This window comes from Branchiostoma lanceolatum, chromosome 10, assembly GCF_035083965.1.
Source record: "Branchiostoma lanceolatum isolate klBraLanc5 chromosome 10, klBraLanc5.hap2, whole genome shotgun sequence".
NCBI classification, from domain to species: Eukaryota; Metazoa; Chordata; class Leptocardii; order Amphioxiformes; family Branchiostomatidae; genus Branchiostoma; species Branchiostoma lanceolatum.
In genome coordinates this window covers 12,837,803-12,865,706 of record NC_089731.1, presented here as the reverse complement: position 1 = coordinate 12,865,706, position 27,904 = coordinate 12,837,803, and the positions used below count along the sequence as shown (strand labels likewise).

Sequence of the window (27,904 nt, the reverse complement as noted above, 5' to 3'; positions counted from 1 at the left end):
AATCTACCCGTTTCATAACAAATATCACCGCTGGTACTTCACCGGGGATCGGTCAGTCTCACGTGCACCGAAACATGGTCTACCCGGGTCGCCAGTGCGCAGGGCATCCTTGAACACAGGCAAAACCCCCGCGGTGCCATTCACTCATCAGTCCCCTTCCCTCTCGCCTTCTGACAGTGGAGTAAGGGGAGTGCAGGAGGAGTTTACCAGCCCAGTAGAGGAGCTAAACCGATTCCGTACTTCACTGGACTATCGGGCAATTACCTTAAAAATGCAGTGTAGGTCCCCTCGCGTGGCCTCATTTAATTGAGACCATAGACGCGCGGGCCTAGTCGACTAGCGAGCAGTTGCCCTAACCCATGTGTTTCCAGTTACTAGATGTAAATGCAAGGAAAAATGGCCAAGCCAAGAGTCGTCCTCGCCTCTTTGGCTCTCTTTCAAGCAGTTTTGCTTACTTTTCCTTGGACAACTCTGCAGGATGTAGAGGTGGAAGACCTGAAGGATGTTGCATGGACACAGGAGGAGAAATCAGTGTTACAACGTGAGGTGGAACTACGGAAAGCGGAGCGGAGTGCGGGTGAAGCGGTAACGGACCCGGAGGGCCTCGGCTCCGCCTGGGACACGACCGACTGGTCCATCGATGAGGGAGACGGCCACGCTCACGTCATGAACTGGTTCGAGTGTAACCGGACAATCCTTGCCCTCCAGGAGAAAATGGACGTACAGGATAAAGAACTGGCCAAGTACGCCAAGATGGTAGCCTCGCTTCTTTCCAAGGCATCCGACCAGGTGGGAACCCAGTGGTCCATACGTACCCCATGTTTGTTTACTCCCCCTTTCCAAGAGTTAGCGATAAGAGGGCCTCCTACCATCCCCTTAAACGTCGGATATGATGATATCGAGTCTTAATAACACAATGTAAGGAATGGAAGGGTAAATAGCACGTAGTAGTGGTTTTTGTGGTATGGGTTTGGGCCAGTTTGCCTGACACACTTGGACATTGTTCAAATCGTCTAGTCGGGCCGGCCGGGCGGCGTAAAACGGAATGATGGGGGGAACCACTTGCTATGGGATGGGAGGGCGTGTACGGAACTTAGTAAGGTTTACCACTTGAATGAAAGGCAGGTTGTTATATGGTACATCATTATTATACTCCGATGAAAATGAGGAACTGGTTTGTATCACTGAAAATAGTCCGTAATTCGGAACTAGATGAGCAAATTATCGTCAAATGCTAGAACCTATTAAAGCACGTTGACAAAAAAACTAGAGGAAATCCTGCCGATATCCTGGCAGAATTCCAAGGAAAGCTTAGAGAAAAATATGACAAAGACTCCGTTTATACGTTTCCCTCTTGAAGTAGGGAGGAAGTTCTTGTATAACCGCAGAAATGGATTAACGCGGGGTTGCGACCTATTTTCTACAGATGTTCGAAATGATGGATTAACGCGCCCCCCTCCCCCTCTTCATTTCGCTGATCATTTACTTTCATACGCACTCATTTATTTCACAACATCTTGAACAAATAAAATGAAATCCTGGACAACCTCATCAATTCTTGTACCTAATCCGTTTCTTCCTGTAAATCAGTCTTTTCTGGACGAGAAACACGATTACAATCATTTGATTTAATTTACGGCAAGCGTGTATTTGACATTGAACATGGTGTAGACATGGCAAGTGACCATGGACTTCTTACGCCACGGGGTAGGTGGGTTTAGTCCGGAAATCCGCTTGTTATGACCACTTCGCTCTAATCTTGCAACTTTCCAATTCAGACATTCAAACGAAGTGATTTTTTTTCTCTCTATCCAAATTGGGCAAGCACTCTTTCATTCAGGTAAACGAAAAAACAACATTCAACAACTGTAAGATAAAGATACAAAAGAGTATGTGTTTCAACGAACTAGAAAACAGCGTCTTCAGTCTTAGATAACGGCTTAGGTCTTAGATAACTGCTTAGGTAACTACATCACAATGTATTTACTTCTTAACGTATTGAGTGACCTGTTTCGTGTCTGCCAGCCATTTTCATGGACTAGTCCAGTCTTAGGTAAATGTGATTCGCTATCAGAAAACAAGTTCCGTATGTCAACGTTGCTAGCACTTTCCACCATATCGGGCGTTTGGCACTGCATGGCCCCTTATCGGCAAGTCTGGAAAATTCTGGCATATTTTTGCACTACCCCACTGTCACGTCTGGTGGTGTTTTGTGGGGAACATTCCCTCGCCAGACGGAGTCCACTCCTGTGCGTCGCACACAACCTATACGAGTCGTAAATCAGAGACTTTCCTTGCAGAAATTCATTACCTTTCGACCTAGAAATAGCGACAGGGGGTGGTTTAACCTCGCAAGCAATGTTGATAGCCGTTTCTTTCCCAACATAGGTCGCTAGAAACTGTACCTGACTTGTCCCAAAATAAGAAATGATTCACGCAACATGTTAGCTATACGACAGTTGCACTTGTAGGTAAAATTGTTGTGGCTACATGTAGGCCACAGAAAGCACGTGCACGGGCGACTGGCCGTTCGTGAGGTACTTGAGCAAGTGTTTTCTGTCTATCCGCGGCCTGTGGGTGCACAACTGTCCCCGCCTTATCAAACTGATTACGTCTTGTGTGCCCGACTTGACGTTCTTTCATCGCACCGTGTTTTCCCTCCTTCGAGGGTACGCACAAGTGTCCTTCGCACTCAATCTTTCTGCAAAGCGAAATACAGCCACTTGAATATAGGTGCTTATTTGTACTTTGTAAGGGGGAATGATCGTTAACAATCTACACAGGGATATGTAAATATGTCTAAATCTGTTTGGTAAACATCGCAGCCAAACGTAGAATGCCCTACGGACCTCCGTGGATAATCCCCAACGTAGCCATGATAAGATGTGAATGTCTACGAACGATTAAAATCAATCCCTACGACATACACCCACTTAAGAGTGTTACATGAACCGTCCCCGACCCACTCTAGCCTTCTTGAAGGCCTTCCGTCCCAATGGCGGATCTCCGATAGACCGATTCAAATGCAGAGATGACAAATAGCGACCCTCTAGTGATCCTGTTTCCCATACCACCCTGGGTGAGGCACTGGGCTCTTTATAATATTTTCATTGGGACAAATGTCATCGAAAGACAACCCCTATCCAAATAAAAACAAGAACACGATCCGAACGTTCAGGACGTTTCAGACGAAAAACATTCCCCGTGGCTTGGGTTTTCGTGGGAGCTAGCACAAAAACGTCGAATGATTAACCACCTTAGGTTCAGAGATGAAAATTCTGAATAACGTAGAAAAATAAGACGCCCCTCCGAGGTCTCTGAAAAAACCCAACGGCGCATCGAATCGGGGAATTCTGCAAGCCGAATTTTTTCAGGTCTCTCCCTCAGCGGGGGGTGTCACTGTCGGCTGACGGCGGCGTGCCGTTTTCGTCAGCTTCAAGACACTGTCGTCTCCTATAACAAGCAAAACCTGCACGGTCTGTCACTTGCAAAAGACGATGGGTTACAGACGATTAGAAATAGGCTAATTTTGACATCACAGCGTAGATTGTTCTTCCTGAATATTGTTATCGGATAGCGACTTATTCTAATCTCCAGCCATGCGCTTTTGTCAACAAGATTTAAGTTTTATCAACACTACAACAGATCTAATTATAAGACGGAGTCCAAGTAGCAGTTGTTTCATAACAGCATTCCGCGCTTAAAGCACATAGTATCTACCTAGTGTAACTACACATGCATGTAAACATGGTAAACACGGCATCTCCGCATCATCAGTCAACCCTTCGGGTTTTCTCCACCCATTTACGGATGTGACACAGGCAGGACGAAGAGAAAGTGCATTCTAGACGTAGAAGTCGAAATCTCCTTCGTTCCACAAATTCCTGATACGTGCCGGCATGAGTGTTGATGGCTTGTGTCTGAACCCATTTCTAGCCTGTCTCTAATTAGGCATGGTAACTACTAACGAGATCAGCAAAACAATCAACTGCATGCATTTTCCTTCCGACTCAGAACGCGCTTTACGAAAGCATGACTTCTTGTACCAAATCTGTTCGCTGTCGTCGCTTTGGTAGCCCAAAAAGCAGAAAGTTACCAACGCAATGATCTACATGCACACATGTACGTGCTGTCCCACATTTTACGACAGGAAGCGGCCATTATCACCCCATTTAGCACAGGCCTGGTTTCTGGTTAATCCAGCGCGGTTAATCCGTCCTACCCAGGCCAAGGCTCTCCTAACCTCCGTAGTGTCCGGTCCCTACACTCAGTTTGAAAACGACTCCGCACTACGGGTATAATATATCCTTGGCTATCATCGAGTCAGAAATTCCGAACGCACTAAACCCCTATGTTTGGAAAAGTGTGCTACATCCAAGACCACTTGTATCAACTGAATCTCAGTATCTGGTTCAACACATGTGGCTGGGGATAAAACAGGCTTGCTCTTCGCTGCAACTGATATGATAAAAGTGTGCTGGCCTCTTCCTCGGCCAACCCTTGCTGTTGCTGCGTCTCCTCATTATCTAACGTGGCCTGGCGGTCAACCAAGTAGATCGAGTATCGTGAAATCTTGTTTCCGCACTAAATCAGAAAGTTCTCACATTATTGCAGCAATTTTTGTTTTGATTCCCACTGAGACGTCTACAAGATTGCGATCTACGGCTATTATGTTTGAAGGCAAAGTTCGGAACTACACAATACAGTGACACCGCCACTGCGTGAAATCTGACCTATTTCTTGTGTAAGTCTGCCACAAAGGAGACCAAAACAGGAAATCAGTTCCGTCCCTACCCATCACAACCCGTCGGCAACGGAGACGGGGCCATGGCGGGAGTAACAACGCGAGGTCACCGTGTTGTAGCAATTGTGTTGACGTTCACTCGTGATTTGTGCGTTGTGTTACGTATGCGTTTATTGGGTTATGGCAAACGGCAGAAATATTCGCTTCTATTCATGGGATTAGCTAAAAATTGGAAAAATATGAAATTAATTGTCGTCCAAAACCCACCCACTACGGACCATGTTGGGGTTGCTTGGTTTTGCCTAATAATGGAATTCCACGAATACCAACATTCCAAGACATTGGAACTAGCGATCACTCGTCGCGATTGACATTGACCCGTACCCCGACAAATCCAAGCCTAGCTTATCGGTTATCAAAAGTGAGGAGAAGTATTAATTTGTCTTTGTCGACACCTGGTGCCTAAAACGGTCCAACAGACTGTACAAGCGGCATAACAGGTCTGCAATGGAAGATAGAAATCAACTGTTTTCGGTCAAACGCCTGCGTTTTTCTTTTATCAGGTAGAGTCGAACGTGTGACGCTAACCCAACACGGCAGGTGACAAGACACGTAAAGTTAACAGCCTGGCAAACTTAATCGAGTGTACTTATGGACGTTATCTGAATAATCCCAGTTTAAGCAGCGGAAAATGACTGTAGGAAACCACCGACAAACTAGTGGTTGCGCCCAACTGCGAGAATTGAAAAAGACTGGAGTCAGTCCGTAGGAGTGATGATAACACTCTGGAATGATGTTGTGCCCACAACGAAACACAAGAATGTCTAACACCAGATCTTATATAAAGCACATATGCAAATGTAATGTATATCTCTCCTGTGTTATTTCCCCACTACAACATTTTTAGAAAATTGTTGTAAAAGTCGGGTAGCGTGTTTGATGCCAATTTCTCGCAAAGCGAATACCAGAAATCTTCAGATAAGTAGTAGGAACTTGTATGGGAACCAGAAGCGAGACTCAAACGACGAGACTTTCTAGGTCGCGATTTTGGAATTTTTGCCCTGCGACAACAGACCGTCGCGCAATGAATGCTTTCTGTGCAATGTCATTCCCAAGATACGAGTGTTCCCTTGTCAGTACCACACGTGCGCGCCTGTGTCACACGTAAACGCCGCTTTCAGGACACATAAAAGTCTAGATTTTATGACCAAATTAACCCGTGGTGATACCATATGTGACGTAAAATTAGCTGTTTACTCTAGACTTTACATAAACTTCAACAATGAGCGCTACGACACCACAAGTTTTACAAGCGTTCCTAACAAATGATGAAACCATTACAGTAAGCCAGAGTATGAGCGTTTAGATTAATATTTTGATCAAAGCTTAAGTTGTGACCTTCAGTTTTTGTGTAATATTAACGACTGTGATAAAATCGTTATTTTATGAGACTAGCGTGATTAGAGTGGGAATGAAGTTTTATGAACCATTTAACGACATAGTTCTAGTATTTGGGACTGGTTCTGGTATCACTTACAAAAGCGACTGCCTAGCATAATCATGAAGGAGAAAAGAAAGAACAGGCAAAAGATTGAATTAACGTATTTTGTTTAACTTTTTATCTTTTGCCTAAAAGCACCAAAGTTGAATATACACACTACATTTAGACTTTTAACGATTAACAGAAAATAATTCCTTGATACCATGAGAAAATGAAAACAGAAAGCACAAACGCTTTCAGCAATGATACAAAAAATCCCTGATGACCTTGGCCGTTCGATGGAAGTTTAAAGTTCCATAAATCACCCCAAAACCACCTTATTTATGACCAAAACCTGCCCCTAATGACGTCACACAATGCCACAGATACAATTACACAACTGCCTGACCGCAGCACACTTATCTATTTATCTATTTATTTCATTACAAAACGGCGGAGTAGCCCCTTCTACTTGAAACCTAGTCAGCAATGTCACGATGCGTTCAAAGCAAGCATGTTCTACTGGAATCTAAAAATTACGAGTACTTTGACACTTTGTTGCTTGTGCCAAAATTTCCTTTTTGTTCGAGGCTAGACCAACAACACAGGCTACCACACAAAATTACTCAAGCGCTTTAAAAACCAACAATTATGTTGTGTGCCAAAATTTCGTTTTTGTTTCTGTGCATGTTCAAGGCGAGACCAACACGGAAATTTACTCAAGCGCTTTAAAAACCAATAATTATGTTGACAAGATTTACTACGCAAACCTGGAATCGGTGTCGTTGAAAGCTATTACAGGTCTAAAGTCGTGCAAAATATGTCGCCTCATACATATACACGCTGTGCTATTCAAAGAGGAAAAACAAACAGTATGTTTTCTAGAAAGATTTCTGTACGGTTGTTGTTCAATAGTTGTTGTTTTCATTTTTTCGCAGCCCATTTTCTTCTGTGAATATGTACTTGGTATGTCACAAAGTTACAAATTGATACATACTTGACAACTATGAACTTGTCCCCGCCTAAGTCGAAAGGCAGGCACCAGACTTTTTCTGTGCGACCCTTGCGCATTCGTAATCTGTCATTTGCGGAGACAGCGCCTTTCCTGACAGACCAAACTATACCCCCTCAGCAAGCCTGTCCGGATCCGTGTTTGTGGGTCTCCAACGGAAGTTCAGAAAGGCCAGGGTGCCATTTTTCTAACCACGGGGGTTGACCTTGATTGTTTGCCCGCTGACAATCACCTATGTCTCGACACTACCACCCACTTCGGTCGACATATGTATAATTCCCGGCCGAGACTTGCAGTTTACTCTGTAATTGGTACAAAATATGGGACAGTGAAAGACAGACACTTAAGCGCCACTTGTCAACTTTAAACACCAAACGGTGCTTAACGACTTGGGCAAAACTCCAATTGCCAAATCTCATAGCCGCTGGAGCGGAAGCAAAGCTTGGGAAGTTGAGGTGTTGCGTTGGTTTCCGTCACAACGATAGCTTCACGGTTACAGATGTAGGAGATATCACAAATCCTCTCAAGCCTACAAGTTTCCGTTCGACCAGATGTCCTGAGTTTTCCTCCTTCTTTATTGGAGACTCAAGACAATTGGATTGCAGTGGCTTTTCCAAAAACAAACCCCAGGTCTTTGAAAGTCATCCGGGCTATCATACGGCAAGAATGTACATGTGGACTCAATCGTTCAGTCTAACTATCATTGTGTTTTTAACATTCAACCCCAGATCAGTGAAATGTTGGAAAACATTACATAACTTGTCGTACATACACTGCAATCGTGTGCATCTTGTTATCTCCATGAAAAATGGAGATATTGTCTTGGGTATGTCTGTGCATGTGTCTGTGTTTCTGGATTTTTGTAGTCAGAATAACTCAAAAACCTCTGGATGAATTATGATGATATTTGGTATGTGGGTAGGTGTTGGAGGAGACGAAGGTCAGGGTCGATGTTTTTTTCTCCAGCTTCAAACCCGTGACACATCATGTTAGGGATTTGGATGTACGACCGAAAAAGCCCAGGGCGCATATTTGGAGGAAACCTCATTACCGCGTCCATGATTAGACGTCTATCATTTTCAGAACATCTGCTCCTCATTTTAGTACAAAATCGGAATAGTAAACCAGGTGTGGTGAGACAACCTGCCCCGCCAAAGTTCACGAAGTCAGACGAACTTTTGTTTAACGAGCCTCCTCCGCCAAAGGACGGGATGTTTTTCGGGCCTCCCGACCAGGCTCTGGTGCACGGAAATGTCAGACTGTTGACAGGCCGAGGAGTAAAAGTCCGAAATTGAAATTATGAGCGCGTCGGTCACGTTGAACTTTAGACACTCCCTGTCGACATCCTTGGCCTTTTCCACAACCTTTTGTTCGCTTAACATCGGGATTCAATAACCCCGGACCATCATCAGACTCCAGTCGGGAAACCGTAGCCAGGTTCACTGCCAACAGTCATCTGTAGTACTGACCTTAATCTTAAAGTCAACCTAAACAATGATTAGCCCAAATGAAGACCAGATTGCGATATACACAAACACATGATTCAGAACCGCGAGCGGATTAATACGACACCGACAGTTGACAATACGGTAAATTGTGTGTCACGAAAGAGTCCTCAGTGTCGCAATGCGTTTGGCAGCGTGACAGTGTAATCACAGGTAATGAATGACACAAAGACTACCCCCTACGGTACAACTACATCTATCAGTTACATAAGTCAACAACGTTGTGGTTATAGCCAAATGTGAGATGGCCTCACACCACATGTGACTACACTACACTCTAACCATAAGAAGCTAAGGGCCCCAGCATGTTACTCCACAAGGGGCGACATGCCTATGTTTATCTTCAAAAGCGTAGTTTTCATAATTTGCTTTTCTTCTAGACTTTTCCCTAATTAGAGTGCCCTGCCTTAAATCATGTCAGATATCCACCTGGTGAGACACGATACTCGATCCTGTGACAAGAAAACGTGCCACGCCAGGCTAACATGCTAAGAAAACAAATACTAAGGAACAGAGACATTCCAAGAAGACAACGCTAAGCAACTGGGCTTCAACGCCAAACAACCCAGTGGAAGCGGTGAGCCGCCTTCCGTAACCCGGCAATCTAATAAATCGACACCTCAGACTTACACTTAATTGACCGTCGCCCCCTTAAGAGCTACCTAGCGTTTAACGCTGTCAGGCTGGATGGGTACCAGATTGACCCACGGAATCTTTATGACCTTGGAAAGAACGTTGAAGTTTCAGCTATCCCAAGGTCATGGGAAATGGAGGAAAGGTTGAGAACTTTGTGGTCGCTGTGTGAATCAACACGTCTCAGTGGCAAATGCCATGCTAAATAGAGGATCGTCACTTTGCTGGCGCAAGCTTTCGTCCCTCAGTTGTGACGAAAGAGGAGCGCCCCTCCCCCCTTCTTTGGTCAAAACTATGCACCTAACAGACAAAATCATTGTTCAAAGATATCAAGTTATCAACATCAACATAAAGGATCAGTTGAAATGCTGCGGCATTTCTGATGAAATAATACACCAATGTCTATCAAACTACGAAATATCACCGACTGTCCTTCTAACTCAATGTAAAAAGGTGGATCAAACATGTACAGTTTGTCTATGAAAGGTGAATAAATAATGTGTCTGGACAGCATAGGTAATATCTAAGTGAATCAAAATTCTGTATTCTGTTAGGCCCTGGTGATAGTCAAGTCAAGTCAGTCTGAATATATCTTTCTACATTGTACCTGCTGCCTAACTCTGTAGCCAATAGAGTCTGGGGTGCCAAATGACTACTTCAGTGTGCTAAAGGTGAAATATATATTCTTCTTCTGCAGGATGTCGAGATTGACTTTCACAATAAGACAATCAGCTCCCTGATGGAGAAAAACAAGGAGCAGACAACCCTCCTGGACAGATGCACCACTTCCATGACTGTCTACGAAAGAGAGAACGTCCAGCAAAAAGACATTCTGGAGAGTAAGAACACCAAGATCCGAGAGCTGCTGAAGAGGAACGCTGAGCAGGCGGAACTGATCCAGCAGTACAACACCAAGATCGCCCACCTGAAGTTCAAGACCAGCGAGCAAGAGGAGATGTCGCATGGCCTGATGATGAAGGACGAGGCAACCGATGCGATGCTCAGTCAGTTTAGGGAGAAGTTGGCTGATGTCGACGTGACGTACGGAGAGCTAAAGGGGATGGTACTGGAGCAGGAGAGGAAGAACTCAGCACAAGATGACACCATCAAGAAGCACGACCAGGCTCTACTACAGTTCAACATCAAGAAAAGCCAGCAGGACATTCTCCTTGACCGCAAATTTGCAAGGTAGGATGATGAGAGATAGGAAAAGGGAACGAATATAGGAGACGTGGAACTTGCATGAGAAGTTGAGAAACGGTTGGTGACCTGATTGACGATTGACGGCAATGAAATACCTAAAGCTTAAGACACAAATTAAATACTGAAAGATACAAGACGAAAGGACTAAGATTGACTCCTGCCTGAAGGTTCACAAAGATGTCACATCTGTTCAATTTTTTTTTCGTTTGATGCTATTTTTATTAACAATATACAATATGTTTGATTGTGTGAACTTAGACTGTAGATTAGAAACCAAACCTGCCACAAACTAACCAATGTTCCGATGTGTCATCTTTGTAACAACCATCTATCCAACCACCAACTTCCCTGAAATTTTGATTTTGTCTTTCTTGAAATATCCCCATACCACTGGCTTTTGTGCCACTCCTTTCAACATTCAATCGTTTCTCCACTCCACGAGTTGATTACCACCCGCACTGATCTCAATATGAACCTGTATTAACTTCTTTATATTCCTCTCCCTCTCTTTCTTTTTGTCCACCTGGTATGGCATGTTAACGCGAAGGTTGGAGAGATCGTTCGCAGACAAGATGGAGGCGGTAGAGCAGAAGATGACGAAGTCGGAGAACGCCGTGAACGAGTACAAGACGATGATCCAACAAATGGCGGAGAAAGGCAACGAGATGGCTCGCCGCATCTCTCAGCTGCAGCAAACGATCAGCGACAAAAACGAGATGGTGGAACGTCTTCAAGTCAGGCTGGATCAGGTGGAGACTAAGGTAAGGATGAAGGCTATGCATCGTCAAATGCCTTGCAAGGAAACAGGTTCTTGCAACCAAAGATGTTCTGATAATGTTGGTGTGCATGAGTACAACATTGATGAAGACCAACTGCCTACAGTGTATGGTAACTGATACTTACCTTCGTGTCGTAAAATAGTGAAATAGTACAGTTTCCCAAAGTGTAACTTTGTACGTCACTGATTTTTACCACAGCTTCATTATGATCACATATAGTAATATCATTTCTTTTGATAGATGGTAGAAGCATATGCTCAGTACGATTATGCACTTCTCGTAATTGCAGGTTAGTCGCCATGACGACACGCTGGACGAGTATGACAGCCAGCTGTCACTCCTTAACAGCCGTCGCTACAGCCTTTCTGACTCAGAAGATAAGAAGGATGACACGGATGAGACGTATGTTGTCAGTGGCAGCAACGGACTTGTGAAGGTGAGCTTCAGGCCAATCGTGTGATTCTGATGTCCAGTTACTTCTCTGTAACTCATGTTTTGTTTTATGTCATAATATGTTAGGAAATTTTGTCACAAGTTTGAATTTTGAATAACCCTTTTGTGCTATAGGTACATGATTTGATATGTTGTCTGGTTCATTAACACAGGAGCTTGAAGAAAAGTTGCTGTCCCAATCATCTACTGTGAGCGAGGTCAAGTCCAAGCTAAAACAGCTGGAGAGGAAGAATTCTGATGTGGACAACGTCATACAGAGGCACAGCACTAGACTACAGGTGAGAAAGAAATCGTTTTTTGAAAGTATGAAATGATTCCTATACAAAAAGGTAAAGGTAAAGCCTTTTGGGGCCGTATAGGGGCAGCGGGTTGTTATCCACTGTGTCTAGGGCCTGGTATTGGAAGGCAGAGCCAAACTCTCTCCTTCCACCGCCTATTACCTCCCCAACCGAAGTAAGGTACCCATTTTTTACACCTGAGTGGAGTGGGGAAAGTCGTGTAAAGTGCCGTTCCCAAGGGCACAAAGGTGGCATGTCAAGGGATTCAAACCCAGGACCTCTAGGTACTGGGCCAAACACCCTAACCGTTACGCCAACATGATGCCAGGAGTCCTATACAGTCTAGTTGTAATCCTTAGAGTTGTGAGTTGATGATATTATGTGTTACTAATACAAGCTTGTACACATCCACAAGTCATATGCAAAGAAACCTTACCAATAAAACCTCCTCTCTTACCACAGGATGTTGAAAGGAAGAACGACGACCAAGAAGCTGAACTGAACCAGCACAAGATCAGCCTCAACAACATGGAGCAGAAGAACACTGTGCAGGACACCATCATCAACCAGTACAACTCCATGATCTCTCAGTTTGTTGGCAAGAGCAACGACTTGGAGAACGTCCTAAACAGAGCCAAGGTCACTATCGATTGTGTTAATAGTCTTGGCATGAAAGTTCATCTGAGTTGGTCAAGTACACAATGAGAAATTAAGTGTTCTCCAACTAAAAAAAATTTACTCACCGGAATTTTTGACCGAATCACTCGGTCTTCATCATCTATACTGACTTCCAATGAACTTTGACCCAGTGCTGATGTCACATGTGCGTAATCACGTGTCTACAGCACTTGGGTCAGATAGCTGGCGAAGACCGAGTGATTTGGTCGAAAACTCTGGTGAGTGAAATTTTTTGCGTTGGAAAACAGTTTATTTCTCATTGCGTTAATAGTCTGTCTGTATTCCCACAAGCCACGTTTATTTTCCATTCTACAGTCTGAGTGTGTTATAAAGTCAATATAATTGTATGAATTTGTGACATTGGTCTGTTGTAGGACTCCTTGTCTCGACTGGACCAGAAGAGTAGCGAGCACAGCAACTCGATCAACCAGCACAGCCAGAAGCTGCAGCAGCATGAGCAGCGGCTGAGGCGACACACCAACGATGTTAACAGGTCAGAAAAAAATAAACTTGGTTTTCTCCTTGTACTACTAACAGACGAACAAAAATTATACGTGTTGAATGCTCCTCATCATCACGAGATGCTAGATAGCAAAAAAGCTCTGAATGTTTCTTTACTTTGAAGAACTCTATTGCGCGACTATTGTAGCCGGTACAAAGTATGGCAACAACAGTAAACATAGAACAAGTCATAAGTATGGAATAAAACTATTCACTACAACAAAATGACTATCTTAGGTTTTACATGATTGAAGTTGGTTGTTGTTCTAGTTGTTATTTATTGCAAAAGGACAGTCTTGATGTGTATAAAGCAGCAAATATTTAAAAAAAAACCTCAACGGCTCTTGGTGTGCAGGTGGTAGTGGTGGTAGTGTGTTTTTGGCACACATTTTGACAGATTAGCCAAAGTGGCTTGGTGGGCGTCACTCCAATGTCAGGGAAGGTCGTGTAAAATACTTTTCTCAAGGGCACAATGTCGGGGCATGATGAGTATCGAACCCGGGACCTATTGGTTCTGAGCCCAACGCTCTAACCGTTGCACCACACCAACGCCACAGCAAATGCTGGTATCACCTACCGAACGACAGGCATTCAATGATCTACTTTTTTCAGGATCAACTCCACCATCTCCTTGGTGCGTCAGAAGAACATTGACCAGGACCAGACCTTCACCCAGCACCAGAACCGCATGACGGAGATGCAGCAGAAGATCAACGAGCTGACCTACTACACCAACCAGTACAACTCCAGCATCTTCTACCTGCGCGAGAAGACCAACAAGCAGGACTACGTCGCCAACGAGCTCAACATCACCATCCTGCAGGTCAAGCTGAAGGGCCAGCAGCAGGACATCTACATGAACAGGTAATATATTTATTAGTTCAGCATGTACATGCCAGGGTTGCCCAACTAGCTGGAGGCTATTACTGAGGGCGAACCCATGTGCGGTCATAGGACTGTTGGTTTTGAACCACTCACACCGGGAAGGACCCCTACTCTTTTCGATAAGTGCGGTGTGTTCTTAAACGTGCTCGAGGTGTGGCTCTCCTCAAAACACTGGACCTCCATTCAACGTCCTATTCAAGGGCGTCCTATCCTAAAGGGTAATAATTATGATTCATTACTTAAGTCGTGTCCATAAAGTCACATGCTCAAGAGTAATTGAATCAACATCACTCCTGAAGAAGGTTGACATACATGCAAATTCAAACTTTATCATGAACAGGTATGTTGATAAGCAAAAACTACATGTAAACCTGAGAAAACAAACCACATCACATTGGTCTGGTGCATGGCTGTTTTTAGAATCTGGTAGACAGTAATACATAAGGTGCCATATGTCTCATCATGTCTATGAAATTATAACCATATGTGGGGCTTAGCAATCTAACCATCATGATGCTCCTGTGGAATGCGTAATTAATAAGGTGCCATGTGAATCAACATAAAACAGTTATATATACATTTTGTGTATATGGGGGTTACCAATCTAACCATCGTGCACACTCCAGTGGTATGCTAATGATTTTCCCCTTCCTATCTATTCAGACATACTGAGCAAATTTCCCAGCTCCAGTCCAAGGCTGGTGATGCAGAGAGCACCCTGAACAGGCAGAAGTCACAGGTGCAGCAGCTGATGGACTTCAGGACCAACAGCAACGAGCAGTTCAGCCAGCTCAGCCGCAAGCTGAACGAAGAAGAGTCCAGAAACAACAGACAGGAGGCGCTTCTTGAAGACCACGAACGAAAGTTAAGGAAGGTCGACCAGAGAACAAACGAGCTAACGGTGCTTCAGAAGCAGTTACGTGCAAAGCAGTCGAAACACGAGCAAAAGTTAGACGAGCATGGGGTTGCACTGAACCTGATGAACACTAAGACTGCGCAAAACGAGCAAAAGAACCAAGACCACGACACCAAGTTAGAAGAACACACCAATCACCTCAAACAGCTGGATGACGTCACCAACGAGCAAGGCCAAATGATCTTACAGCAAGTGCCTAAAACCAACCAGTTGGAACAGGTCAACTCTAAGCAAGAAACATTGCTGCTTGAGCATGCAGAGAAATTAGACCAGATTCTGAGCCAACATGCAACAACTTTGTCCGAACATGGACAAAAGAACAAGGAACAAGACGAGGTACTGAACCAGCATCTTAACAGACTAAGTGAACTGGAGAAATCTTCCAACGAGCACAGTAAAGATTTGAGAGACAATAGGGTCAACATTGACAGAGTTCAGAAGTCTGCCAGACAACTGGGTGACGCAACAACAAAGCACCAAGGACTGCTGGAAGACCTTGACAAGCGTGGAGAGGAGCACAATAACATCTTGAGTCAACACAAAGTGAAAATAACTCAGCTGGAGAAGACAGACAACCAGCAGGATAAGAAGCTGCAGCAGCACCTGCAGGTGATTGAGCAACAGCAGCTGAAGAATGAGCGTCATGACATCATGCTGAACTGGCACTATGGAAACATCTCCTCCATCAACGATACAAACAACCGCCAGAGGAATCAGATCCGACAGCTGCAGTCAGAAGTCGATCAAGTTGGTGGCAGGGCACAGAATTTGGAAAATAGTACATATCACCTTGCACTTGACGTCAGTGCCTTGAAGAGGATGGACACCATACATGAAGACAGTCTCCAGAGCCATGAGGTACGGCTGATAGAGGTAACTGAGAAGAACGCACAACAGGACAGGCTTTATGAAAGAAAGATAAACCGACTAGAGGAAACGAGCGATGAACAAGAACAGAGATACAGGCAGAAGATATCCCAGCTGGTAGAGAAAAACAATCAACAGGACAAGATCTTAGAGAGACAAAGCAGAGGAATTTCAAGTGTGGAACAAAGAAATATCATGCAGCAGAACAGCCTAAACCTTCACAATGCTACAATCAACCGCATAGTGAAGCTTGGTATCAAACGCGATGAGAGCATTCTTCACCAAAACGTAACACTTAAAGGACTGGAGGAAGAAGACAAGAAACAAGCGCAAAATCTACAACGTATCGAAAACTCCATCGGTCAAATACAAGACGTGGATGCCCAGCAAGATGTAAAGATCAACGGTCACACCAATGAAATTGCTCGTCTAGATGAGCGTAACAGCGCCCAAGACACAGTGTTGGAAAAACACACAAACGACATTTCCGAACAGGCTGAACTCAACAATGAACAAAGAGAGGTTATCATCACCCATGATTCGAAACTTTCTCAACATACCACGACTGGCGGTAAGCAAGAGAAGCAGCTCAGTGATTATCGAAGAGATCTTCAACGTCTGCAGCGAAAGAACGCGGAGCAGGACAAGCGTATCACTCAACAGAGGCAGCTGTTCTCCCGGCAGGAGAGGAAGGTCCGGGGGCAGGACAGAATGATCAGCAGTCACGAGAACAAGATCCTCCAGGTAACTTCATTTTCTTTTTTGAATAACTAATGAACTTAACAAAACCAACACTGTGTGAAGATTGGAAGTTACCTAAATTTTCTGCTGACTCCGTCAGTCTTGTTCACAGAATGAATAGTTCTACTGCTACCTCTGGGATGGAACATCATAAACATGTGACAGCAGCAAGGGGTCGTAAGTGCCAGATAACCTGTGTCGCCCCCCGTCTCTACAGTGGGCTGAAATGCTGACTGCTTCCTTCACTTCTTTTGCAAAGAAATATGGCCCCGAGTCAAGAATTCTGACTTCATCCAGCGAAATAGAGAGCCCTGGAGACTCTTTGTGAATATGTTGAGAGCTTGGACGTTGATGTTAGAGAAACCATTTCGTTTATCTTTTCCTCCTGCTCTGATATTTTTGCCATTAAATGATAATATAATATAACCAACTAATGATTACTTTCTTACTTGTTTATGCTGATGTCAGGTCATCCTCTTCTTCTCAATCATCATGGCTGCCCAGTAGCTCATGTCTACATAGCATTAATCCCTACGTCATTACCAATATCAATGAATTGTAATGAATGTTGTTTCAGATCAACATCAAAAACAGCCAACAGGATATCTTCTACAGCCAACAGGAACAAGAGAATCACTTCCAGAGTCGCATCTTGGAAACTCACAACGACACGCTGCAAACAATTAACGAGTGGAATGATCACCAAGATGAAATGCTGCGAGATCACAACAGGTAAGTCAAAAGAATGTTTTTTTGATGATGTGATATTTTTAAGCTGAAGCAGACCTTACATGTTGTATGTTTGAGGAAAATGTCTTTGTGAATAGTTTCATCAGGTTGGTTAAGTCACTGAATAAAAAAGACTCTCTTCACACAACCAAGTGTTTATTCAACCGATGTTTCAGTGACCATCTGTCCCCTTCCTCAAGGCAATTCTGACTGGTGCACAAGTTAGTTATTGAATGGTTTTTTGCTTGATTGTAGTTTATGTGCTACACTCCTGTACGTTTGGGACGGCATTGTGTATAATGTAAATACTACGTGTTTGGGAATGCATCTATAAGCAGCGACACCTGTGCTGCAGTGCAATGTGAACCAGTCAGAATTGCTTTGAGGAAGGTGACAGATGGTCACCGAAATGTTGGTTGAATAAATCACTTGGTTGTGTAAAAAGAGTCTATTCATCCAGGAAAATGTATTAATTGGTAGTTTGTGTTAATGAGGTTACAATGGTGTGTTTTCTATATTTTCTGACTTCACACAGAACTATAGTCTCGACCTCCTTGAAGAACATTGCTCAGGACAAGTTGCTTACGAGGCACATCCAGAAGATCATCCAGCACGAGCAACAGAACAGTCGCCAGGAGAACATGCTGAGCGACCACGACAACAAGATCACGGTCATCAAGCGCGAGAACGTCGAACAGGGCCGTCTCCTCGGAAGACACAACGCAGAAATAGGAAGGATGGAGTCCCGGACGGATCAGCATGGAACCATGCTGAAGGACCACGACAGCTCAATAAAGGAGGACAAGAAGATGATATCTAAGCACGAGAACATGATCGGGGAGCACGAGGAGAAGCTGTCCAGGACAGAGCGATCAATAGGTCTGCAGGGGAATCTGCTTCTCCAAGTCAACGGTACCATCAACAGTCTCCAGGACAAGAATTACCAACAGGACAGCGTGCTTTACAATCACGAAAGGGTCATCACAGATGTCAAAACAAACACGGACAAACAGAAGACGTCAATCCGCGACTTTGAGGGCAGGCTGCAAGACCAAGAGAGAGACGTGGGAAAGAATTCGGAAGCTCTGAACAAGGTCAACTCCCGCATCCTCCAGTTCAACTTGCAGAACAGCCAGCAAGACATTGTGCTCAACCAACACGACATCAAGATCGTTGGGGAGGGTGAGAGGAATGATGCCCAGGATAAGGCACTGCAACGCCATGATGACATGCTGGAGAAACAGGAGGAAATGATGCAGGCCATTCGACAGAAGGATTCACAGCAAGACAGCAGTATGACTTCGGTGAGAAAGAAATCAAGGAAACTTTATTTCTACTATTTAAAGTAGAGTGAATTCATTCCGACATCTTTCATACTGCAGTCGTCCCTCAGTAAGACATCTGAAGCCACACAGTTCCCATTTAGAACTTTTCTTCAGCCTAGTACCACGACCCGTTTCGCCGTGACGGCTTTTCCTAGTAACTAAAAAAGAGAGTGGTGTGAAAGATGCCGCCTAGCTTGAGGAATGAATCCACTGTAATTTATGCTTTTTTTCTGCTAAGTAGCTGTTGTTGTGATCATACAAAAGATGGAATAAAAATTTCAGTTACTAATAACTCCCTTTTTCTTTTTCAGTACACGTCTCGACTCTCAATGCTGCAACGCGAGAAGACAGAACACGCTATCTTCTTGGGTCAGTTCAAGACCAAGATGAAGGAACTCCAGCAGATGACCTCTGATCAGGGAGTCCAAATGGACGAGTACAAGTCCAAGGTTGGACAGCTTGAGGACATGCAGAAGACGACATTGAAGGACCATGACGACAGGATCAAGGACGTTTCAAAAAGAGCTGCTGTGGTCAAGGATAGGGTTGATGACCTTGACAGGAGGACATTTGAAAAGGACACAAAACATGACATCTTTCTGGACAAGTAAGTGTGACAAGAATTGTTTCTTAAGTGTTTTTTTTCAATACTGCAAATGCAGAAATGTTAGCAGTGGTTTTTTGTTCGCGCTTTTGAGTGCAGTGAACTCTTTACTGCAAACTTGAAGCCACTGCAAAAAGCTGTTCCATTGTGTGACTGTAGCGCTACTATTGTTTCAAACGCAAACTGAAAACCACACCATTCTCTCCCTACTGCAAAACTAAATCCCCGCAAACATTTCTACATTTACAATACATCTACATATACGTAGCATAGCAAAAACAAACAAATGCTGTCCCAACATTCAACACTAGTGATCAGTGAAATTGAAGGTGGGTCCTACAAATGAAGCACGCATATTACTCCCCAATATCTCCCTGTCATTCACAGCTACAGCAAGAAGATAAACAGGGTGCACGAGAAGACCAAGCAGTTGGAGAGGATGGAAAAGAAGTCCGAAGTCTTCATCAACCATCATCACCAGATGCTGTCGGAGCTCGCTGAGAAGTCCGTGGAGCTGACAAACAAGACTGTGGACCACGACGGACAAATTGCCTACAATCAGATGAAGACCAACCAGCATGACAAGACCCTTGGCCTCCACGGCAGTCAGATTACCAGAATAAGGGATCGGCTGGAGAATGCCACCCTGGACTTTGACATTAAGTACACAGGTCAGAACACAACATTTCCATGGAACATGACATTTCCTGTTGTGAACACAACATTACTGCCAGTACCATAACTAATTCAACCACTACTGCTAGCTTACTGCCCTGTGATGTTTTACTGCCCAAGCTTTAAAGTTCCCATAAACTGACAACCCCGAACCTCTAACAATATCAGTACTGATGAGAGAAAAACTCCTAACAGCTTGAATGTTTAATGAATGGTTGTTATCCAGGATGCTATAACGCAATACAGCTATGTTATGTGTAGGAACAGTATTGTGGCAACTTAACACAAAGTGCTGCTGACATATATGGAAAAAACGCTCAACAAGTTTACTACCACTCCCCACTGATATTGCTTCCTTTTTATGCGCTAATGATTAATAAAATGCTTACATGTGCTTCAATGCTGTTAACAAATGTGTAACGTCCTACCAGTTCACACAAGCTTAAGCTACTGATTTTGCAGTAATGTTTATGTAGATAAAGTGTACTTGTTATCAATTTTAGAGTAACTGCACTTCTTTTTGTACCATGTCAAGTGCTTGCACGCCACTGTAAACTTCACTGGTGTATGAGAGAAGAATGCACGTTGTTCTCTTTTTCAGTGGTTCTAATTAAAGCATTTGAAGACAGCTTTAGCTTTGTGTCTTTGCTCTAGCTCAGCTCTTGTCACAAAGCCTAGCGACTTGTCTTCACTGCATTAAGATAGGTTTTGTTCAAAATATCAAGAGTTTAGAAAGATGGGTGTAAGAGTGATCTTAAGACAGGCCTCTATCAGGCTATGTAAGAAACATATAAAATTAGTAGGAAATATGCATGTATCTCTAGATATCAGTGAAACTTAACTTATTTCATTATTACTTTTAGTCATTCTTGAGTAATGACATATTTATTTTATCATTTTATGTACTATTACTCACTAATGAGTTTTGTTTCTCCTTAATTTACAAAAGTAAAGTAGGTACAAAGTAGGCATAAAAACAATATACTTTTTGTTGTCAATAGTATATATTTAGGGTTAAATAAGTTCTCATACATGAATATTGTTAGAATAATTAATTATTGAAATTTGATAGATAAAAAGCCATCTTTCATGTCCTTTCAAGTTTTTTATGTCATCTCATCTTCCTCTGTATACTTTCTTTAAGACTGTAGCTGTTTCAAGTCTGATTTTGCAATAGAGCTTGTGAAGAAAACGAGAAACCGTGTTGTGTACCAAGAATGATTTTCAAAGCTTTGTTTTTAGTTTAACCTTTAGCACGCTGAAGTAGCCGTTTGGCACCCAATTCCCTATTGGTTACAGAGCAAGGCAGCAGGGAGAAGGTTAAAAAAATCCTGCATAGTAAGGAACAGCCCGAAATGAGCACAAAAGTGTCTCAGAACAAGAATAAAGAGTCTTTTGATTACTTGGATTAGGAGTAACTCAAATCAGCCCAGTAGTGCAGTACTGTCTTTCCAAGATCCCCGAAGACGAAGATGTTTACAGTGCCCGCTGTAACCTTTGAACCTTTGACATTGCGACACAGATAAGTGATTGCGACTGTCTTTCCTAAAGTCGGGGGCAGATGCAGAGGCCTTGGTCTAACTGTGCAGTTGAACTTGCCCCTTCCAAGTCCAAGGTCATATTGTAGATAGGATCCAAACTGATGTGAAAAACATGTGTTTCATCTGCTATAATGCATACCACTTACTAGAATAATCTTATGTTTATTTCGGTAATCCCCAAACTTGAAAGTCTGCTCCATAGCCTAGATATCTAGTTTAGGTGTCCACTGAAATACACTATGATTCAAATGCAAAATGAAGCAGCAAATACAAGATGTAGAGGTGTTGTGAAAAAGTACATCAATGTATCTCCAATGTTTGTCACAAGCCCATGGAAACGAGCAATGGTCCTTGCCAAGTTCATTGTCACAGGGAACATTCCAGGTGTCTGCTGCAGATGGATTTGATTAGACAGTCTACTCCAAGCAGATGTGATGCCAAACACTGTCTTCTTGACACTCCGATAGCTGGAAATGAGGAGGGCACATCCTTCAATTGTGTGGAATCACAAACATACAAATGTTCTGCTAATTTCACTTCATATAAATGGGTTCTAAATGTTTACATTCCAATGTCGTAAAACTGTGGATATTATTTGAAAGTACTACCTGGGTGCAAAGGTGATGTTGTAATGCACCACAGGAGGTCCTAAGGTTAGATAACAACCTTGGAAGTCATAGGGCAACAGAACAAAACATCTGTTTATCAAATCCTTATACCTCAGCATCCATTACCTAATGTGGTAGATATGTTTAAAAAAAAATTAAAACAGATATTTCATAGAGATCTCAATTATTTTCACAAATAAAAAGAGCAAAGTAGCCAGTGGTGACACTGAACCACATGGTTTATTTTTAGACAACAGAGAAACTATCCATTCTATTTGTCTCCCACTGTGAGACACTTCAGGAAACCATCCATCTGCAATCTTGAACCAAATGTGTTTCAGGTTAGAGTCCAGTAAACACACAGGTCAAGCCTGCCCTGGTCATCAGTTACCAGTGTCCACCAGCCAGGTCTGAAAAGCACATGCCTTTTGGGTGTCTGGGAGTAGTTATGGGCTTAGGAATGCCAACCCCCAGACATCTCTAATCCTAAAACCATACTGGCAGCTGGCCCAAGGGGCTTATGTTTGCTCAAGACACAATCTGTAAAGACAAGAATATAAGAATATTCAGTTCTTTTCTTATAACTGTACATTGTAGCTTGTAGCACAAGCTGTCTTGTTGTAAATGTGCGGAAAACTGTCAGATTCTTGTTTGACAAGTCACAGAAGAGATGTTAAATAATGTTTATACGAGTCAAAACGAGATACTTATCATACTGTTTTATAAGTGCAGTTCTGAATGTGTAATATATTAGACCCACTGTTCTCAAAAGAAGAAACCTATGTATGGATGTTCCCTCATCATAAGTTTTAAGGTCTTCTGTCATTCCAAGAAGGATCCCCTTGGTCATCATTGAAAAAGAAGGGAGGAGGAAACCATCTTCTTCTTCCACCCCTAACAACACACATCTTCTCAAGGGGTCAACTGGATGCCAACATAAGAAAAGCATTACTCACTACACCCTGGGCTACACCATTCTCTCTGATGTACAGCAAAAACCTACTGCTCTGTAACCTGATTGAGATCCCAGACTTTCTCATTAAAACAATTATATTGATGAGGTCCGTTACTGATTTTATGTTGGCTAATAATATAACCCACAGTACATGGAAGATAAAAAGACTACATTTGTCTAACTACTGGACTACAGCTTTGAATATTAAACACACAGATGCTTTATTTTGTATAATTATTACATCTTGAGGTAGATGGACAGTCATTAATCTATTATACCACAAGTAGTACATCAAATATATCAGCTGTCACGGTTCATATATTATAAGAGAAATCATCAAAGCATCAGAGGGTAGTAAAAACGCTAATAAATCTCTCAGCAAACCGCACTGTTACAAATTGTTTCCACAGTTCTTTATCTCGTCATGCTTGAGTTGGAAGCCTTTCTCAGTAGCAAGAGTCACCATTTCCAGACACTTTTGTTGTGGCTCTCCTCAAACCACAGTGTAAACACTTTCAAACCATTTCGATCCCTGTGGCATCTTAACTTCCTAAGATCTCCTAAACAACGGAAAAGAAATGGTGCCAATAATGTTTTTAAGGCAGGCCGATTGGCCCAAATCTCCAGTGGTGGCCTTTAAAGCCTACATCAACAACACAGTGATGGGCACCTGTGGTCATCTTAAGTTCAGGTTCATGTCCCCCAGACTAACTACACCAGCTTCAAAGACCGAACTTAAGGGATAAAGGGACCCAACATCACACTAGTACTTTGTGTAAAACGGGTAGTCTCTACACAAAAGAGTGATAAATTACAACCATTTAAAAATCCGGTTCTGTTAGCACCTGCCATTATCAATTCCCATTCAAATCCCTAGGGAATTCAAGCCCTTGACTCTACTGGGTATTAAAACAAATTTCACACATCTGACTGCTTTTATCAGCATCCATCAAAATGCAAATGACCTCCTCCTCCCCTTTGGTTAAACCATCACAAAGCCCTGCTGAGAGTCGGACAGAAGTGCAAACGCATCAAAGAGCCCTGTGAAAGCGACAGTCAATGTCCTGTTTGTCCTTTAAACATTGGGGTCAACTCTTGGGTTAACTCATTCCCCTGGTTTTTCCCATATGTCTAAAACATCTCCCAACTTTCCTGGGGGTTGGAATGCTCATGTTTAAGGGCACGGTGGGGGGTTAGAGATAAGAGTTTTCTTATGCAAGCTTTATGTAAAAGAGTCTGATGATTAGTCCTGCTTGCTTGACCCACTAATCAACTGACTACACTTCTGTTCTGACAGTGGACTTTCCTTCCATCATGTAATCCCATTGTTTCGCCCATCTGTGTTCTCTTCGTTCCACTTTCTAGTGTTTCTAACACATGACTTTGCTCCACATGACTGAAGTTCGTTCCTGTGAAACTCTTTTCCCAGGATTAGGATAGGGTTAAAGTTACACCTTTAACAAGATCAGATTAGCAGCCAGGTCAGATATGACATTGTAGATATGATCAACTGTCATACAGATATTTGTGATTTTGTCCATACCACGTTTACTCAAATAGAGTTCGTTCAGTTAACCGATTTATCATGGTCTTGCCTTTCTACAGATCGAGTTCAGGACTGCTCTGACTTATACAAAAGGGGCTATGTCCTGAGCACAGAGTACACTATCCCTGGCTATAAGGACGCGTACTTCGACGTACGGCCCATGCAGGTCTTCTGCGACATGACCAATGACGGAGGTGGCTGGACGGTCATCCAACGTCGTGCGGACGGCTCCGTGGATTTCAACCGTGACTGGAGGGCGTACAGGGACGGTTTCGGCGACATTAAGGGCGAGTACTGGTTGGGCAATGGCCCTGTTTACCGCCTCACAAACCAGCGCACATACAAACTGCGAATCGTCATGACGGATTGGGCAGGCGAGCAACGATTCTTGGAGTACCAAACCTTCCGAATCGAAGACGAGAAGGATTCCTTCCGTGCGCGCATCGGCCAAGCAGTCTCCAATGTCGTTCCTTCCGGTCACTTCATCATGCCAAACGAAGAGTTCACGACAAAGGACGTCGACCACGATTCGTACAGCGGAAACTGCGCCGATTCTCACTCCGGTGGCGGATGGTACACCAACTGCGGCGTCTCCGGCAATGTCAATGGAAGGTATTACAGACCAGGAGAGGTGAACACAATAAACGCAGCCACTGGAATTTTCTGGTACCACTGGCATGGCATGCAGTATTCCATGAAGAGTGCAGTCATGAAGATTCGGCCTGCAGACTTTGAGTGGGAGATGGCCACAAACCATGAAAACTAACAAAAAGTGAAAAGGTAGCAATTTTTTAGTATAAAAGATAGATATTAGTACAACTATCAAAATGTGTGCAAGTAAAGGTAGAAATACAATGTAGGTGAAATTTGATGTTACATGTATAATTCTGCAGGTGGTTAGTTTGATTCTGTGCACATCCAACAATCTTTTAAAAAAATATCTTGTCCCTAATTAAGTGCCAAGTACAGCGATTTTAAGACTTGAGTCATACCTTGTGTTATACCTTATGTCTTGGTCAACATTGTGACATACAGCACTGTACATGTATCTTAAGATTGCTTCAACCTTCTTAGGAAGACTCAAGATCTTTCACCTTGAGTTACACCCCAGTAAGGCACAAGCAACTTCCTGTTTAGACTAGTCATTATGTCACGAGTCATGTTTCTAGTCATTTTTGACTGATCAACTAGCCTGGGTCAGTCCATCCTAGTTGGTTAACAGGGGCTCCCATACTCCAACTAAGGGGGGAGTATGAGAGCCCCTTTCAACTAACTAGGATAGAACCCATGGCTATTAATCAACATGTGCAGACAAAACTGGCGCAACGTTGACCTCAGGGGACATTCAAAGTCATGACTCAGGTCCTATAGCTTGATGGCCATGACATGTAGAAAAAAAAACTTTAATCACAACTTGTGTACAACGAACTGCTGACTATGCAGTGTCAAGGAATCATTTTGAGGTCTACTGTACAGAAAAGGATCATACAATTGTGCCCTTATGCCACGAGTGGTTTGTAAAAGTAAGTTTCTTTAAATTTCATAATCAGATAACATACTAAATTTGGGGATGTTTTGGTCGTTGTCTAATCAAAGTATGCAAGAACGGAGATTTTTTAACACATTCTGGAAAATGTGAGGTTCAATTTTGCAGATAAGTCAGGGAGTCAATGATGAATTTTAGTTTAAAATTTAGTATTTTCCTGTTGCATAGCAAAGCATTTATAGTATTGCTTTTACTATCGTAAAATATCTCCTCTTAAAATAACTACATGTATCCAAGCTAGGTAATGTAGGTATGCATATAGCAGCAAATTTACCCAGAAATACGTACTGTAAAAGTATCTCTCTGCATATCCTTTTATAGGAATTACTAAGTTTCATATTACTAATTCTTGATTGTGGAAGTTGACATTAAAACTTGCTAATGTCTTAAATTAAAGTAAACCTGATTGGACAATAGAGAAATGTGGAACCAGTATAGGCAAGGAAGCAGCAGGGGCATGTTCCCTTGTTTATTTACCACGTGATCTAAATATTCTATGTTTATATCAATAAATAGATAACAGAGATGAAAAAGGAGATTGTAGTCATTGAGAATGACAAATTTAGCGGTGTGGTTTTAATACGGGTGGTTTAGAAGCTTCTTGTTTCAATCCCTGAGCCTAGGATGTACTAAAAAGAAGGACATAATCTTATATGCTTGTAAGGACAGTCCTATTCTAGCCTGGGTGCCATCCTCTGTATCAGTGGATCAATCTTTTCGCTTGCTTACCATAGAGCAAGGGAAAAGACTGAGCAAGCGGTTTCTACAGAGGATAGCAGCTAGGCTAGACCAGTCCTATTCTAGCTGTGTTCCCACATTAAGAAAGGATGGATTTTGGCAGTAGGCCTCGATTTTTGCCGTAACCCTCCTCATTAGCGACCTAGTCCACTGCGTTTTGTCTGCCTCTGAAAGGAAAGGTATTTGGCATTCTTCCAGGGTAAGGTTGGGGGCAGCCTTAGTGAGACATCCAAAGCACTATTGAGTGAGACCAGCTTTAGAGATCCTCTGAACCAGACAAGTCTCAGACGAAAAGTAAGGATCATTAAGTGATCTCTAAATCATCCTTAGCGAACAGAGTGTCTGAGGGCCACTTGGTACGACAGCTAACCTTTCGTTCGGTATGTGTTTTGCAAAGTCGCAGGGCTGTCACCAGGACCCGTCCCTCTGTCTCGGGACGGAAATTTGCTTGCTGGGACAGAATTTTTTTTACCTTGTCCATTCTAAAATCTGAACTTTATGACATGAAATTGATGAAAATGTACCTTCGTAAGCTTATTTAAGAAGGAAAATTCAATACATTGCCTACCAAACAATGAGTGGGGCAGAAAAAAATGGAGACAGCTCTGCAAAGTCTGGACAGAAATTTTGAGTTGATTTAAGTTGTTATTGATGAATGTCCGGAGCCCTTATTTCTTATGTATGCCTCAATACGGTAATACCTCATAGTACAAATGTACTTGCTCTAGTGGATAAACCACTTCTAGCTATCAAATTGCAAAGGTCTACTTCCCCCCTTGTCAACCCTGCTTCTTTGTGAAGGTAATGCAATTGAACTGATAACAAAATTGAATATCTTAATGACTCTTAATCTCTACTTTTAAGTATGGTCGTAAGCAGTAGTTCTAGCACCAGTCCTGTATTCAAGCCTTCTTAATGGCCTGGTGACCAAAGTTGTAAATTTATAGACTGAAGTACACAAG

The 27,904-nt window shown here is 43.0% G+C and overlaps 2 protein-coding genes across 2 annotated transcripts in view; one reads left to right on the top strand and one right to left on the bottom strand.

Moving 5' to 3' along the window:
- Positions 1 to 27,904, bottom strand: part of LOC136442970 (serine/threonine-protein kinase mTOR-like) — a 146,951-nt gene that overhangs the window by 64,839 nt on the left and 54,208 nt on the right. The gene's annotated exons all lie outside the window — the stretch shown is intronic.
- On the top strand, positions 144 to 27,531 carry LOC136443761 (putative leucine-rich repeat-containing protein DDB_G0290503). Its single transcript, XM_066441123.1, has 14 exons — positions 144 to 789; positions 10,072 to 10,562; positions 11,125 to 11,338; positions 11,646 to 11,792; positions 11,962 to 12,112; positions 12,503 to 12,726; positions 13,140 to 13,258; positions 13,879 to 14,130; positions 14,815 to 16,678; positions 17,253 to 17,407; positions 17,940 to 18,708; positions 19,041 to 19,336; positions 19,721 to 20,004; positions 24,718 to 27,531. Exons 1-14 carry the CDS (start codon positions 385 to 387, stop codon positions 25,422 to 25,424), a joined length of 6,078 nt encoding a protein of 2,025 aa, XP_066297220.1. The 5' UTR covers positions 144 to 384; the 3' UTR covers positions 25,425 to 27,531.

Coding starts and splice junctions, on each gene's coding strand:
- LOC136443761 (XM_066441123.1), top strand. CDS start 385: ATGCAAGGAAAAATGGCCAAGCCAAGAGTCGTCCTCGCCTCTTTGGCT. Junction 12,727..13,139: donor ACGTCCTAAACAGAGCCAAG/GTCACTATCGAT, acceptor GGTCTGTTGTAG/GACTCCTTGTCTCGACTGGA. Junction 18,709..19,040: donor AAGACAGCAGTATGACTTCG/GTGAGAAAGAAA, acceptor TTTCTTTTTCAG/TACACGTCTCGACTCTCAAT.